General features: G+C 24.4%; 1 protein-coding gene and 1 non-coding gene across 5 annotated transcripts in view; both read right to left on the reverse strand.

Annotated features, from left to right (window-relative positions):
• Window positions 1-17045, reverse strand: part of LOC129609625 (extended synaptotagmin-2) — a 70057-nt gene that overhangs the window by 23768 nt on the left and 29244 nt on the right. For 3 of the 4 annotated variants that reach the window (XM_055521671.1, XM_055521669.1, XM_055521670.1), the window contains exons 1-2: window positions 10026-10143; window positions 6946-7028 (exon numbers count right to left, since the gene is read on the reverse strand). The exons of the other annotated variant lie outside the window; for it this stretch is intronic. In XM_055521671.1, the coding sequence (XP_055377646.1) occupies window positions 6946-6950 (5 nt within the window). In that variant the 5' untranslated portion in view covers window positions 6951-7028; window positions 10026-10143. Of the gene's footprint in view, window positions 1-6945; window positions 7029-10025; window positions 10144-17045 lie in introns of those variants that run through there. 4 annotated transcript variants of the gene reach the window in all.
• LOC129609933 (U2 spliceosomal RNA) lies at window positions 4132-4321 on the reverse strand. The gene has a single exon (XR_008697061.1). It is a non-coding gene; the product is annotated as a U2 spliceosomal RNA (small nuclear RNA).

A 17045-nucleotide genomic window follows, 5' to 3' on the forward strand; every position in this document is an offset into this window, starting at 1 on the left:
TATTTCTCTTTTTGTTTTATTTACTTTTGCTCCGAAAAATTCTTACTTCATAAATCTATTTTTAATATTTTTTTTTTTTTTTGAATTGAGGGTTAATAATTCACAATAGAAACGAAAAGTTTTATTTCATTTACAATATTTTATACGGAACACGTACAGAATATATAGTATGCATACATACATACATATGTGTATACATGCATATGTAAATTTCTCATTTGCGATGACAATGAATTAATAAATGGAAAACAATAAAATGAATTCAATAAGTTTCCAATATTCAAAAAGAACCTGTTCTAAAAGTTAAGTGGTACGAAATATTTTAGCAATGATTCACGTAATGGTATGCGATATGGAAAATATGTATGTTTACTAAATTTTATTTTGAATTATTTTCTAAGCGCCATTAAAATTTTCAAATATATACAAGAGTAATTTAATATAGTGTGTGAATTGGTGTGACAAAATAATAGGCTATTGTTTTAATAGTAAAAAAATTTAATTTTCAACATTCATTTTATAGTTCTTTGACTCTGCAATTTCGAAATGAGAACTCCATTTAGTTCTTAATTTATTTCAATGTTTTTTTAGTACATTTCATGTTTGTAAAACTTTTTTCTATGTACATATATTTAATTTAATAAAACAGGTACCTACATGTGTAGAATACAAAGATATCAACATAATATTATACACATATACATAAGCATAGCCCTGAAAACATCGATTATTTTCGAAAGGTACTCGTATTACCGTATGAACATCAAAACATTAGAACATACTTACATAATATGTACATATGTTCATATTTGATAAAAAACTAAATTAGATTTTTTATTAAATTTAAAATTGAATCTAAATATCTGCACTTTCTATGTATGTGAAGATTGCTAAATCTTAAACTTCCCAAATTTCTAAATTTTTATTTCGATTTATTCTAATTTCTAATACTCGTAATAGCTAAACACATTTGCCAAAAGTTTCTGTAGACATCACATGCTTGAATTAAAATTGGCCATCATGTGCCATTTTGAATTTATACTTGCATGCGTACGCACATTCATACGTACTTATTCTAATTATTATAATAATTATTTAATATTAAATTTTATGGTCATCATTACTCTTAATTTTTGTATATTTAAACAACCTACACTAATTTTGCTACAAAAATTCAATAACCTTTGCAAAATTTAAAAATATTAAGTTTCTTTTAAAAGTTCTGCGTAAATTTAATTCATACATATATGTACAATATACATACATATGTATGTCCATACTTACAAAATATTAGTATTTTTTTATGTATGTACATACAAACAACATTCATATGCTAATTAATTACATATTAAAAGTTTTAAAATTCCAAAATTTGTGATTTTACAAAAATTATTAAATAAAAAAAATTGTTTATCAGTTAACAAAAATATATTTTGTATTTACTTCCCTTTTTGTACAGCTTGTACCAAAAAAAACATTGTAAAATAAAAATTCATAATAAAGAAAAAACACCGGTTGAAAATAATAACAACAACAACTGAATAATAATCGAAAGAATGATATCATCTGCTATAAAAATCGAAGAAAAATAAAAAAGTTTTTTACATTCACGCCTTTTATATTGAGAATGGAAATCTTGAAAAAAAAATATTTTATTTAAAATCTTCCATAAACAATCGCTGTTTTTGTTAATTATATTATACAAATGTAATAAATGTCAATGTTGCCGTTTATTTTTCCAAAAAGTAAATTTTAAAATGTGCTTTTAATAATGAACAATTCAAGTGAAAATATTCTCATTTATGTTATATTGGAGGAAAAAGCAGAGAAATTTTTTTTTTCCAATAACCCATCTGAAATTTTAGCAATTTATTTGTGGTAAATCATCGCTATGCAACAAAATTGCAAATTTATTTCCCAAAAATTAAAATTGTAATAAATTCCCGACCAAATATTTAAATAAATAATTAAATTTTTGGGACTAGAATAAACTTAATAATTACAATGGAATACACAAAATAAAAAACAAGGAAACGTTGAACCATAGTAAAAAGAAGTAGGTAGATAAAGAAGAATTTCAGAATTGAAAAAATTAAGATTAAAAATCGTAACATCTTAAATCAATCTAAACTCCAGTATGGATCAAAATTAAACAATCCTTTTATTTTATTTTTTATACTCGTATTAAGTTGGTTTCCACCACTTTTTACTTTTATTTAAATTAACCCTTTTATTAATTGAATATAAAAATATGTAATGAAAAATCATAGACTTTTATGTCAATAATTGTCAATTTATAACAGGTAACTTCTCTGTATTAATACTGTTTTCCCAATAAAATGGCAATTCCAAAAATTGTTTACTTATAAGATGCTGATGCATAAAATTCTTATCTAAAAATTATGATGTAAGCGATATGAGAAGGAAAAATGAAGTATTTTTCTAAAAATAATTATTAAAATTTTGAAATCATATGATTTTATCTTAAACTTTTGTTATTAATTGGAAAAATCATATGAAGCAGCAGTAAAAAATTACTTGCACCAGACTAGTCATATTTCTATAAGTGTTTGTAAAGAATACATATAACTACATACATAATGTATGTAGACACATACATAAGTAATAAAGAATAGAAATGTACGTACATACATGTGTAAAATGTTAAAAAAAAACTAGGTCAGAATTGTAATAAGATTCTATTAGCATTTTAATATCATTTAAAGAACAGTATTTTATATATGTAAGTAATAAACAGTTTTTTTTTACATAAATAACACAGAGTGTACCATTTAAAGTTTTACAGTTACCAATCATATTTGAGTTGTACACACTCTTTCAGTTCAAAATAACTAATTTTATTTAAGGAACGTACTTTTAAATAATTTTGAAATGAGCTTTTTACTAAAAAGCATTCATTTTTAAAAAAGATTTTCTAATTAACAGTGTAGCATTGTTGTTTTTACAAGTCGCAATTTTGATCAAAAATAAATAAAATTCCTTATTATTAAGAATTTCTTTGTCTAAACCTTCAAATATTTGTCACATAACCCCAACTTACACTATGTATGAAAATATGTGCATATCCATGTATTACGCGTATAAGCATATACATAACATTAAACTAAACTTATTAATCCAAATAAGTTACATGTGTATATATAATACATTGCATTATGACATACTTTACATATGCACACACACACATACAAGCACATATTATGTACTTAAAATAATAAAATATTTTAAAACAAAATTGTACTTTGTAACAGAAACATTTCAAATAAAGCAAATATGAAAATCGATAAAAAATTCTAGACAAAACCTAGACAATTTTTTTCGTATTTGATGCCACAAAAGTAATTTTCAATAAAATGAAAAACTTTGTAATCAAAATTATTCGTTTGAAATTTTGAAATGCTTATATGTAAAAGAGTAAAAATAGGTCGTAGTCATAAATATCTTAGTTGTCATTATCCCCTGCCTCATAGTTCTACAAGAATACCCACATACATACACATAATAAATACATATATAATATGTAGATGAACACATGGTTTTCTACTATTTCCAATAGTTAATTGTTAATTGACCTATAATTGGACACAGGACTATCAAATTTAGTGAATCTGACTTTATTATTTTTCCAAATATTTAAAATAAACTCTTTGAGTTGTATGGCAGCTACCCGAACCCGTTATCCGAATTGGCTCAATTAAAATAGCAGCCGCCGTTTGCACAAAAGAAGCAACTTTCGAAGGTTCAAAGGACCAAAATTGATAATATCCTTAATTTTATAAGTAAAACACTTACTTGTATTTCAAATTTTAATTCTTTAATTTTAAATTTAATATAAGACTATGGGTAGTACGGCGTGTTGTTATATAAAAGTCAATCTCAATCCCATCATTCATCAAACATAAAAAAATTTCATTAAATTCATAATTTCAATGTAAAATGTATCATTCTTACAGTAGTGTTCGCGTCCCTAAGCAGTATTCTAAGTTTATAAATAACGTCCCCAAAATAATGTTAACAAAAAAACAAATTGTATGTGAACAACGTAAATAAACTAAACAAGAATAGTTTTACTATATTAAAATGGTATTTTAGAAAACTTCATTTGCAATATTTATTTGGGCCGATCCTAGCTGTACTGCAATACTAGGCCAACCCGTGACAGAGGTGGAGCAAGCCCCTAGCACTCCGTCTATTTCCAAAAATCAGGTTAACATTTGTGACTTCTTTGAAGTCTATCAGATGTTAAGCTGATAAGAACAGATACTACACTTTGATCTTAGCCATAAGGCCGAGAAGCGATAACCACACAACATCAATTTTATAACTATATATTATTCTACCCACAATTCTTCTGTGAGTTTTAAAAATGAATCAAAAACTTGCTTATCATTTTTTTTTATTTATTTTTTCCCTCTTCTTTTGTTATACTAAAATAAGAATACCAAAACAAAAATTTTTTTTGTTACTTTTTTCCTTATATTTTTTCTTCTTTTACTCATTTTTCAATTCAAAGTAGCAAAAAGCAGAATAACAAACCCAAAATTTTTATTTTTCATTCTTCAAGGTAGCGAATTCATAGAAATATAATATTTTTTGCTTTAATCGTGCAAAATAATGACGAGTACGGTGTAAAAAAGGTAGTGTAAAAATATTGTTTGATATGTTGTATGTGTGTTTACTATGTTGAATATTGCAGTGCTGTAAAAAATATAGAGTAGAGTTTCACGATTAGTTTCGTGTTTTGAATGTTATATTAGTGCATTCATATGTACGTAAGTATACTTGTACATACGAAATATATTAATATGTCTAATGCTGTATAATTAATAATATATGGATTTTTCCGTATTAGTATTCTAATTCATTAATAAGATGCGATTGGAGTGTATTGAAAACCTTACCTAATGTACAAAACCCTATTCTCGACTTAAAAATTTATGAATAAACTTATTTATAGAGTTCAAAGAATATACATATATACAAAGTATCTCTGATCACATACGTGCATATTATGTGAACAACTTCTACATAGACATATAATATACATATGTTACAACATTTTAAATAACATCTTTTGTAAAAAAAACACATGTGCGTATAGTGCTCAATTTTACTCTAATACAAAAAAATGCGTATAGATAAGCAGGGAAATTACAACATTATCTTTATAATGTTTGCCTATAATATATGTATGTACATACGTATTTTACATACATACTTATTGTTTGGTATTATTATACCTATACGTGGATTATGTTCCTGCATGTATACAAAATCATATATGTACATATGTACGTACTTTTTTACTTTGACTAAGATCTTGAGCTTCAAATAAGTATAAACATATTTGTATATAATCATGGGAAATTTTTTCGCGATTTGGTTTTTTGTGTTTTATTTTTGACCCTTCACATGTAAGTAATTCGTTGGAGTCGTCTACCAAAAATCGACTTACCTTGTTTTCCCATTTTTGATTGAATAGACGCCCTTAAATAACAGGGATATTTATCTTAAAAGAATAAAAAGTAATTATTATATATGATACCAAAAAAATGATACGCAATTGCTGCTTCTAAAAACAATATTGAACGTGTGATATTGAATCGATCAAACAGTTTTTTAAAAATCATAATTGAAATTTATCAAGCATTTGCATGAAAATATGCATGTGTATTTAAAAAAAAAACAAAGATTTCTTTAGGAATTGAAAAAAAAACAACGTGCAAACTTGAATTACTTCGAGTGTCTTCTTATATGTATAAAAAACACCCATTATAGTTGGCCTATTTCGTTAAACATAAAAAAATTCTTAAATTAATTCTAGATTATTTAATGAACAGACACCGAACTTGTAGAATTTTTTATCAAAAGAGATTTTCAGTTTATAATGTTAATGAGTCACTGAATTATATGAAAGTACAAAGGAGTACGTGTACTTCCATTTTTAATAAATCATACACGTAAGTATGTGTTTAAATATTAATATTTTGCTTTACAAGTATACGCAATATGCGTGTGGTTTTTTATTTGTTGTAATATACGTAAGATAATGAAAATTCAAAAGCGTAAAAGCTTCCATACATATCTTAATAGAGAAAAATAAAATCGTTATTTTTCTACATTTCATCAAAAATTACATAGGTATGTATACACCAACAAATATAGATAATATTGACTAATTTATTACACCTGCGTATAAAAACTCCCGGTTGCTTCCTATTATTTGTGCTTTTGTATTTCTCTTTTTTTTTGTCTTTTCATCCAATATTTAAAACACACCTGTTGAATTATCCGAATGTTTCCATAATAAATTCTTAAATTTATTATATACGTATGTATGTGCATAATACAAAACATGTAAATAATAATTCGTATAGGGATGAGACTCACATAAGTATATATATATCATTATTTTTTAGATAAACTGCAGGTAAAAATGTTTCAGGTTAATAGATATAATTACTTATATACTAATTATAAATATAATATTATAAGACATTGATATAAAATATGAAAATAGTGCATAATTATAAGCATATGCATAGGCAACTCTTACTATATAAGTACATGCATGTGTATGTGAATTAATGCCGTATTCCAAGTATTTTTAGTAATATAATGTAATTTTATTACTAATCATACAATTTTTTTATGATTATTTTACAAATCTCTTATTGTATATTAAATAAATGACAAAATATATTATATTTTGTATATTACATTTTAAAACAAGTTCTCTATGTTTGGGAGCTACAAATCGAATTCGATTATAATTCGAATTTAAAAATTCAAGATGCCAATACTTATTATTGTTATAATACACTGACTTTCGAAATGAGTTCTTATATAATTATACTTATTGATTGATTCTTAATTACTATTTTATTAATTTTTAATAATAATTATAAGTATTACAACACCTACCTCATTTTATTTTTTTTGTATTTCTTATTTATATTACTTAGGTTTACCAATTATTTAAGTGTTATATTTTAAATTGTAATCAACTGAAATTAAAACAATAAAATTATTTTTGAATAACTAAAAATATTCTTATTTTTTTGCATAATATTATTTAGCACTTTATTATAATTTTTTTTTATCAATCATTTTTTTATAATATTATAATTTTTTGTTTTATATTAATTTCTCACTTCAGTTATTTAAAATACTAATTGGAAATACATAATTTATTTTTTTTTTTCATTTCGATTTAAGAGAAATGATTTTGCACATATTTAAAAATCAGAAATCAATTTCGAAATTTAAAAAAAATGGTAAGAAGTTTTTCCTTTTTCGAACAATAAATATTTTTTATTCACGTAAAAACCAAGTATAGAAGATAATGTTCTCAATTAATGTAATAAATTAAATCACATAAAAAAACAAGCATGTACATAATATTAAATTAATGCAAGTATACGTGTATTTAAGCATGTATCTGCAGTTTTTTAAGATATGAGGTAATTTTAAAATTTTTCACAGTACTGTACATAATCAAAAATATTTTTATTTCAACAAATTTAACTAGTAGAAATCTCAATAATTATAACACATTTGTAATATTTAAAGTGAATTCACTTTATTTGATTTTTGGTATTTAAATTTTTAATTCTAAAATAAGTTTTGTCATTATTGCAATTGGTAACTATATATACTTAAAACTAATTAAAAATTTTTAAATATATCATAAGCATCCCAAAGACAATGAAATTTCGTTTTTAATTATAATACAGTTTATATTATGATATGTTTTTTCATTAATGAAATCTGTTATTTTTACCTCAATCTATTCTAAAATTTAGATTCTATATGAAAATCTCAAATTTATATAGGTCATTTTTTATTGCGTGGGTGCAATAATTTTCTTTTAAAATTTTTAATGCCTTTAAATATATTTACAATGAAATCTATTTCTTATGTTAATTTAATTTAAATATTTATTTGAATATGTACACATTTATTTTTTTTAAACATTTGCTTAATAAAATATTCGAGAAAAAATGAGTATCAATTATAGCTTCTATTTACTATAAACAATGAAGCACAAACTCATCGTTTATTTTATTTGTAATACAAATTATTATGTAGTACAGTTATAGCTCATATTATATAATGAATTCTGTATAATATATATATATATATGTACTGGGAAACAATTGAATTTTTACTTGCATTACTATATGGAAAATGATTTTTACTGAAATTATTACTACATTGTTGGAAACTGTGGTTATTCCCAAGTTTTTAATTTTTTTTTCTTACATAAGAAAATTTGACTATTATGCATATACTGTGGTTTATTAAAATAAAACCAAAACAATTCACATATTATAGAAAATTCAATATTAGTACTGTTATGTGAGAGAAATTAAAATACAACTTTAACGTTGAATTGAATGCCATAATTATTTAATTTTGTAGTTATCCCGTCTTTGACTACTTTTTTTAATCTATTATCAAAGTTATTTTTCAAAAATAATTTTAAAATTCTAAAGATTTTTCAGAATACTTAATTAAATTTTTAAAAGAAAATTTAATAAAGTATTCTGATCTGATCTGTTGAAAGTATAAAAATTTAATATGGAACTTAAAATTTGAAGTAGTTCAACAATATTGAAGATATTTTCTCTATAAAATCGGTCATACTAGAAAACAAAATATTCTAGGTGAAATTTAATCATTTAACACCCAAAACTTAGAATATATTCATTATAGATAAGCTTTTTTTGTAGAGCGTATTTAATAGAAAATATGAAGTATTGAATATGAATTTCTGAAATGGGTAAGAAATTTTGCTACAATAAGCTTAAAATATGTTTAAATAAAAAGAATTCCATTTATACTTGATTATTTTGTCAAGATTTTGATCAACTGAGAAACAATTAAGAATTATTAGCGTAAATTTTACTATTACTATCTTCGCATTTTTCTGGATTTCTCATTATAACGGTATTAAATTAAATTTTCTTCACAAAAATTCTTCTATCTTATACGATTCATAGTTTATTCGTACACACTTAAAGCATTAACCAAGATATTAAAAAATAAAAAGAAAAACCAAAACTTTTTTTATTATATAACTCTGTCCATAATAAAAAAAATAACTTTCTTAAATAAAATTAATCATAAAATTCAAATAAATTGAATTAAAGCGCTTGTGTATTTTACATAGGTGCTAATTTATCATTTTTCTAATAAAACATTTAATCAAAATCAAAAATTCTATACCTACAATTCAAATTTATATTTTTCACGGTACCTATAAATACATGTGAATTTTTAACGAAGGTAGGTTAGGTACATACGGGAAATATCCTAAAATTACCTATGTACATATGTATTCCTATATACATACCCTTATTTATTGGCAAAAATTTTTTGAATGAAACAGATAAATAGCACAATAAGTACATTTTTCCATTGAAATTCGAAAAATCAATTTTTTATAAATATTAGATTTTTCGTTTTATGTATTAATGGAATAAAATATGAGTATGAAAATTGAATAAAATTCATAAATAATTCATCAAAAAACAATTGCAAATCACCAAATCTATTAATTTTAGAAAGTAAAAATATTCAAGTAAAAATTCAATTAATTTATAGAATTTTGTTCTGCCTTTTTAATATTTCATTAACACGTAGCACCAATTTTATTTATTTTTTTAATATTATTAACTACAGATACATCTTCAATTCTTATATGCAAGTACATACATATTTGTATGTACATTAAAGCGTACACTTTCTACTATATGTATACATTTTATGAGCATAGTAAATCCCAAAAATACAACACTGTTATAAAACACAAAAATATTTCAAAGTAAATTTACTTTATACTGCATTATATTATGTACATTTTAAGAGTAACAAAAACAAAAACCGGCTGACGATGCTGTTTATTACATACACCAATATTTATATAAGTAAATTAGATAAAAAAAAATACAGAGAGTATACATATATTAAAAATTTTAGGTAATATATGAACAACGCACCGCTATAGCAAAAAAAAAATATTATAAATTTTATTTAAAAAAAACACCGATTTCAAAACTATATAATTACAATTAAAATAACAAGGCACAGAACAACTAACTTGTTATTAAGTTGAAAGCATACTACCAAAACATTGCCCCGAAATATTTTAATAAATGTGAAAAAAATAAAATAACATTCCATAAAGAAGCTTTCAAATAAGAAAAATGAAAACTTTCAGAAGTTCTGAGAGTATAAAATTTGCTATACGATTTCACATGGTATAAAATATAACACATATAATATCATACATACATAATATTATGATGTAGTTATCTAGTTAAGAAAAACACAATGGTTCATTTATATATGAAATGCCATTTTATTTCGATTGTAGAATTTATGGTCTGATGATTTCATCCTACATATTAATAAAATTTAAAAGAATGCAAACCATACCTTGTTCATAATGAAATGAAAAGGAGAATATGTTTATTATTGTAATTATTTGTAAACTATTTGATAGACAAATAAGTTAAGAGTAAACATAGCTTATTTTAAATCGGACTGTAAGATATATAATCGTCATTGAAAATTAACTCAGTAATTCTACATTGTAGCTGATTAATTATTAATCGCCTACACTCTTTAACATCTTTTTATTTTACATATTTAGGTCTTTACAAGTTTGTTATAATCTATTGCCTACAAGCCGTATCCGTGAATGAGCTTTATCCTTTATGCACTGAAACTCATTAAATATAAAATTTTTAATGTATGATTTCAAACCCGCTTTTCAAAATTTTATTACTTGCTTTTGAAAGCAAAAATTAATAAAAATTAACAAGTTGTTATAATATAAAGTTCTCATTATCTTTACTCGCATTTCAGAAACGTTATATATTTTTCAAAAGCATCTTTAAATTTTTAGAATGACTTCAAAAGTTATTTGACTATATTTCAGAAACTATTAAAGCTATGGTATTGAAATTTCACACAAACGAATATATTAGTAGGGCCAATGTGTCTCATAAAACTCGTTGAAATTACTTGGCTCCTTCTGGTACCCGGCATACAACTTCAAAAGTTATTTGGCTATATCTCAGAAACTATAAAAGCTGTGATATTGAGATTTCACACAAGTGAATTTATTAGTAGGGCCGATGTGCTTGATGAAATTCGCTAAAATTTCTTGGCTCTTTCTGGTAGCTGCCATACAACTTCAATAGTAGTTTGGCACAACCAGTATTTTGAAAAACACATAGTACTGAAATTTTGCATAAATTAATATGGTAATACGGCAACTTAAAGTTATAGTCTGTCCCATAGTTAGTTATGGCACATTAGTTATTAGCACATAGGATAACAAATTCGTACGGGTATCACAGAGTTGACAAGGTCAACTCTACTTTTTTTTCTCGTTTGATTTAAATTTTGTTTTACTTCTTGGACCTTATTGCGTACTCCTTTAAAAGTTGTACAAAAATTATAGATTTTAATTATTATTTCTAGTCTATTTTTTTTCTAATTCAATATGTATTATTGAAAAATAAATACACATGTATAGTGTAGTTGAAACACTCATATTAAGAGAAAACAGAAACACTAATATTTTTACATCAAAGAGAAAAAGAAATAAATATTATTTCGTTTCTCTCACTCGTATTATTTGTTCACTCAAGTACAATACAAACCTCAATTCTCAATCTTACATTCTTACATATTTTTCGATTTTTGAGTACATAATATTACAGTGAAAGACAAAAAAAAAACCAAAAGTACAAAACACAAAATTACTTTAATTTCTTTTAAAATTCAAGACGCTCTTCTACGTGTTATAAATCTGTTAACGTATAACATACGAATCTGTTGAAACACATTCATAAATTCCTGTACGAAAATGCACATTAAAACAAACTAACGTTCTGTTAAAAATTGGAGTGCCTTCGAATTTATTGCCGTTCCTTATGGTTATTACTTGTATATGAATGCACACTCACATAATATGTATAGTGTTAATATTAATATTGTTTCGTAATTTTTTGTTTTTTTTTTACGAATAACGTGTTTGTGTTTACATACCTATGTAGTTAATCAAAAAAGGGTTGAATTTAACAGTTAATTTATTAAGTATAGGATGTGTTATAAAAAAATGATGAAAAAATTAATTTTTTTATCTGCTCAATATAAGAAACTTGTTTAAATGTTTGGTAAAATAAGTAAATCAAATTTTTGGAATATTGTGTTGGGCGTGAAATTAAACGAACTAATTTAAAATATATTCAAAAATGATAGTTTTTCTATGATTGAACGGACTTTACTATGAGAATAATCCAAATTTGTAACGACCACTACTAAATTCTCAACTCACTCAATTTTTTCTTAAGTTTAAGGCTATATGTATTTACAGATACCCCACTCAAATCTAATGGCTAATAGCTTCACAAGTTAACTCTAATTTACTGACTCTTGGCGACAAAGATATACCCCCTTATGTATATTATAAAGACATTAAAGACAGTATTGAAACTAAAGTCTAAACTGCGTTTAATTTAAACTTGCTCCAACTATTTTCTATTAAATACCAAATTAAAAATATAGCTAACCTTTTTCTCAAAATGCTTATTTTCAACTATAAATACAAAATCAGAATATTTTTGTCTATGACATTGTAGTAGAAAATTAACACAATCTGTGAATTTTATTTTTTAATTAATGGCTGCCTTCCGGCTATTCGGAGAAAAATTCATTGAAAAATAAAATTGCTTTTAGGATATTTTGTTTGAAATGAACATTTTTTTACAAAGTCAAAAGTTATCTTGATGGTGTATACATGTACCTTTATTTTCTGGGGGTTTTGTTTAAACAAAAAAAGTTTTAATTATGACAATTGAAAGAAGAATAAAAATATGGAAAATTATCTCTTTATCTGATTAAGTATACAATCTAGAAAAACTCAAAAAATTATTACAAACTTGAAATAAACTTAAAAGGTATGGGCACAATTATTTTAACACATTAAAAACCTAACCCATTTCAATTCGTATCCCATGTAAATTTATGAAAAATTTTAACACCATATGTTCTATAGAGATTATTTTCAATATATCACAAGCAATATACGGTTGAGTATATCTTTATCCTTTCATCCATCTTGGATTGTAATTGTAAGCCATATATTAAAGTATCCTTCAAAAATTCTAGTATAGGTTTTGTTAAAAGTAATAGCAAATGCTGTAGATTAGCCTAGTTATTTATATAATGAAAACGCTCTCTATTCCTATTGAATATAAATGAACTTAATGGATCATATAAATGATCCATTGAGTTCATTAGATAGAAAAAATTAATGCAAATAATTTATACTTGTAGTAAATATAAAGATAGAATTAAAGAAATGAAAGGTACGTTCTTGCGTAAAAAGACGATAACGGTTCATTCTTGCTCTCAGAAAAGTTTAATGGAGTTTATAGTCTCAAGATAGAACGGAGACTAAAAATTACATTTTGCTATATTTTAAGGTTAATAATTCGAGAGGAAAAGGAGATACAAAGAAATTTTCTCTTGTAAAACAAACTATATCAATAGATAACTTTAAAAGTTATAGATATGTTAAAATTTGGGTTATGCCTCACCCAAATTTTCGTTTAGGAGAAAATATACTGCGGAAATTAGTCAAAAACTGATTCAAAATACTGGTTTGAGATAATGGTTGACTTGAAGTATAAATTGAGCAGCTTGAAATTTATTTTTTATGATAGAAGCAGTAATGATTAACAGTTTCTCAGTTTAAAGAGCTTATATATTGCTTCTATGGTTTGGACCCAGAAAGGGGAGTAAGAAAAAAAATTTTTCAAAAGAAATAACGCTTTTACAATGATCAATTTGCGCACAAAAGTTCATTTTTCCATTTTGGACGACGTTAAAATTTTTTTAACAGCCTGATAGACGGACGGAAAGGATGTGAGAGGAAAAATTAGCGCAAAACTGATAGGCGCATTTCCCCAAAAGGTTTTTGTAATAAATTTCAAACTATGTAGTTTACCAATTTGCGATTATTATAAAGATACAGTTCAAAAAAAATTTTAGAGCAAAATAAGAAGGATAAAACTGCAATAAAAGAAAAGGAAATAATTTGGCAAATATCCGTTGAGAAATATATGTATGTAGGTTATTAGAATATGGAAAAGTTTCAATATCCGGTAAATTTAGTTGTAAAATAAACAAAAGTCCAAATGTGCAATAAGCATTTAGTTGAGTATAAGTACGAAGGACTTTTACATATATACAGAAGAAAATCAATAAAAATATTTAGAAAAAAAGGTCCTTTTGAATAATTTTGCAAAATATTCATTTTTTTTTTTCTTCAATACAAAAAGGAAAAGAAAAACTTCTTGTGCTATAACTGGAAATTTCAAAATAAAGGTAAGTGAATACATTTTTCATATAAGTACGTACATGTGTGTACCATACTTATGCATAAACGTATTTAAATTTTTCTTTGATTTGAGACATTAAATAAATTTTTTTGGTTCTACTTACATTTGATATGGAAAGTAAAATGTGAAAATAAAGAAATTCAACTTATAAAGATGATTGGAATTATTTGAATATTTGAACGAAAAGGTCAAAAATAATTCAACATTTTTCAAAGTACTTGGCTTTTTTAATATTTGTTTATTGTTTAAAGTCGGTTCTTTCATATTAATTTAAGGATATTTAAAGTCAACGATGCAAAAAAAGGTTATTTTTGTCTTAAAGGTTAGATTAAGTTTTATTTTCTTTCAATATTGCTTATTTAATCCCTTGAATGTAATCAAAGCCATTTGTTGCAAAATATCCTTCATTTTTATCCGTTTTTCATATTTTTTTTTTGTTTTTGTATTATTTAAGATGAAATTAACTGTAACCTGTAGCTTCCATTTGATCTTTATACATCGTTTCTTCTACAAAGGTTATTTTAAAATTTAGATGAGAAATCAAATTATTTTGAAATGAAACAAATGGAAAAAAGTTTAGAATCGATGTCGGAGTCATCTGTAGCGAAAGTCACCCAATGTTATTAAAAAATCAATTGCATATATTCCTTAGTCATGTACGATAAAGGAAAGAGTTAGAAAACTTGGAAAAAAAATTAATATCCACAATAAAAAATTTTAAATTTATAAAAGAATAGACGAGGCGGGATCTTACAAGTTAGGAATAAAACTCAAATTAGGCGATTGGAATGGGATGAGTACTTATCGCCATTGATCATCAGAAAATCATAATTCTTAACAAAATCAGAAAATTTAAAAAAAAATAATTATGGAAAGAATTAACCTGCAATTCAATGATTAAAAAACAAACAAAGTGTTTTTTGTCGCTATATCGAAAATAAACTAAATTCCAATACAATATAAACTAATATAAAAGTTCTAGAAGAATAATGAAACTATAAGTATTTTAAATGTCATTACCGAATTTTAATAATGCCAAAAAAGTTCATGTACGTTCACACTAGAAACTCGTCTAGACATTGTTTACCCTGTTACATACTTAAGCAGGTCACAGATTCTTTGTCACAGATTCCTTTAAGATGGATGGTTGAAGAAAATTGTTTCTTAATTGTCTTGAATATCTTGAGATTCATTAAAAACTCTTTAAAAACAATGTAATGATGGATTGCATTGTTTAGAAATTCCTCTAAAAGCCAATATAAAATTATTAATGCCTTACTTGTGTATATTTATGCACGCTATGAGTCACTTACCCCAACAAATGTCGACTTAATGCACAAAAGATCAATTGATTTGATTTGCAAACGTTATAAATCTTATTTGAGTTGAAAAAATATTAACACTATAATTAAAATATTAACACTATAATTAATATTTTACACCTATATGTTAGTGTCTTGTAGAACCTATTATATATTTAGGGATATATAACGATAAAATTAATCAAATCACGATATAATTATGCTTGCGTAATATATAATTCCCCAAGCTTTTCAATATATCAATTCAATTATTATCAACTCACCGTAATTATTATATAAAAACGCAAAAGAAAAGAAGCGACAACGTCATTACGGCACGACAAAATCCACAATTCTTTGTATGCTTTATCTCCTTTATATAAAATTGAATTTTCTTTCTTGTTTTTTTCAGTTTCTTTTCATTTTTGCAATTCATTTTTATTCACACGCAAACTTTAAAAGTATTAAAGAATTCTTTATTTAAAAAATAAATTAAATATTCTGTTCAAAAATTGTGCCCTCGAGCTTGTATCCTTTTCATATCCTTTTCATGGGAAATTTAATAAAGGAATTATTGGAAGAATAATAATTTTATATAACCAGATAAAGGTTTTTAGATATTCTCCTAAGCATATGTTCCATAGTAAGTGTTCAAGTGCAAATACGTGAATTAAAGGTGTTTGCACTCGATTGAATTTTAAATAATTAAATTTGTTAAAATATTTTTATTATTTATTTTATTTTGGCAACAAAAACTCTTTAAAGGAATAAAAAGAAAGAAAAATATATTCATGTGGTTTTTCTATTTGTTATTATGTAAAATTAGCTAAAATAGACCTAAAATAATATTAATTAAGAGAATGAGTAGGACAATTAAAGAAGTTTAATCGTTCGTATTGAATTCTTAAGTAACATCAAACATAGCAGATATATAAGAATATTGTAAAATATGTCTACAAAACTAAAATTTCCTTTTTTTTTAATTTTGGTGCAAACTACTTAAAATTTGATTGTAAGCAGTTTAACAAGTGTTGTTGAAGTGAAATATAATTTAAATTAATTTTGCAGATTTTTGTACATTTATACCCTTAATTTTTAAGTAAAATTGTTTGTGATTTTCATTTGTATGGGCACGTTTTTACTAATTACCAATACAACATTTAGTTGTTTTTCTTTATTATTCTTAATTCTCGTAACTGCAGAAAATACGGAAGACGTAATCAAAGAAATGAGACAAGGCTGAAAAATTTATTTCTCCTCGAATTTGTCTCGAACCAATGAATAACTGCTTTCTAGACGC

Source organism: Condylostylus longicornis, unplaced genomic scaffold, assembly GCF_029603195.1.
Source record: "Condylostylus longicornis isolate FDR11 unplaced genomic scaffold, ASM2960319v2 ptg000040l, whole genome shotgun sequence".
In the NCBI taxonomy this organism is placed as follows: Eukaryota; Metazoa; Arthropoda; class Insecta; order Diptera; family Dolichopodidae; genus Condylostylus; species Condylostylus longicornis.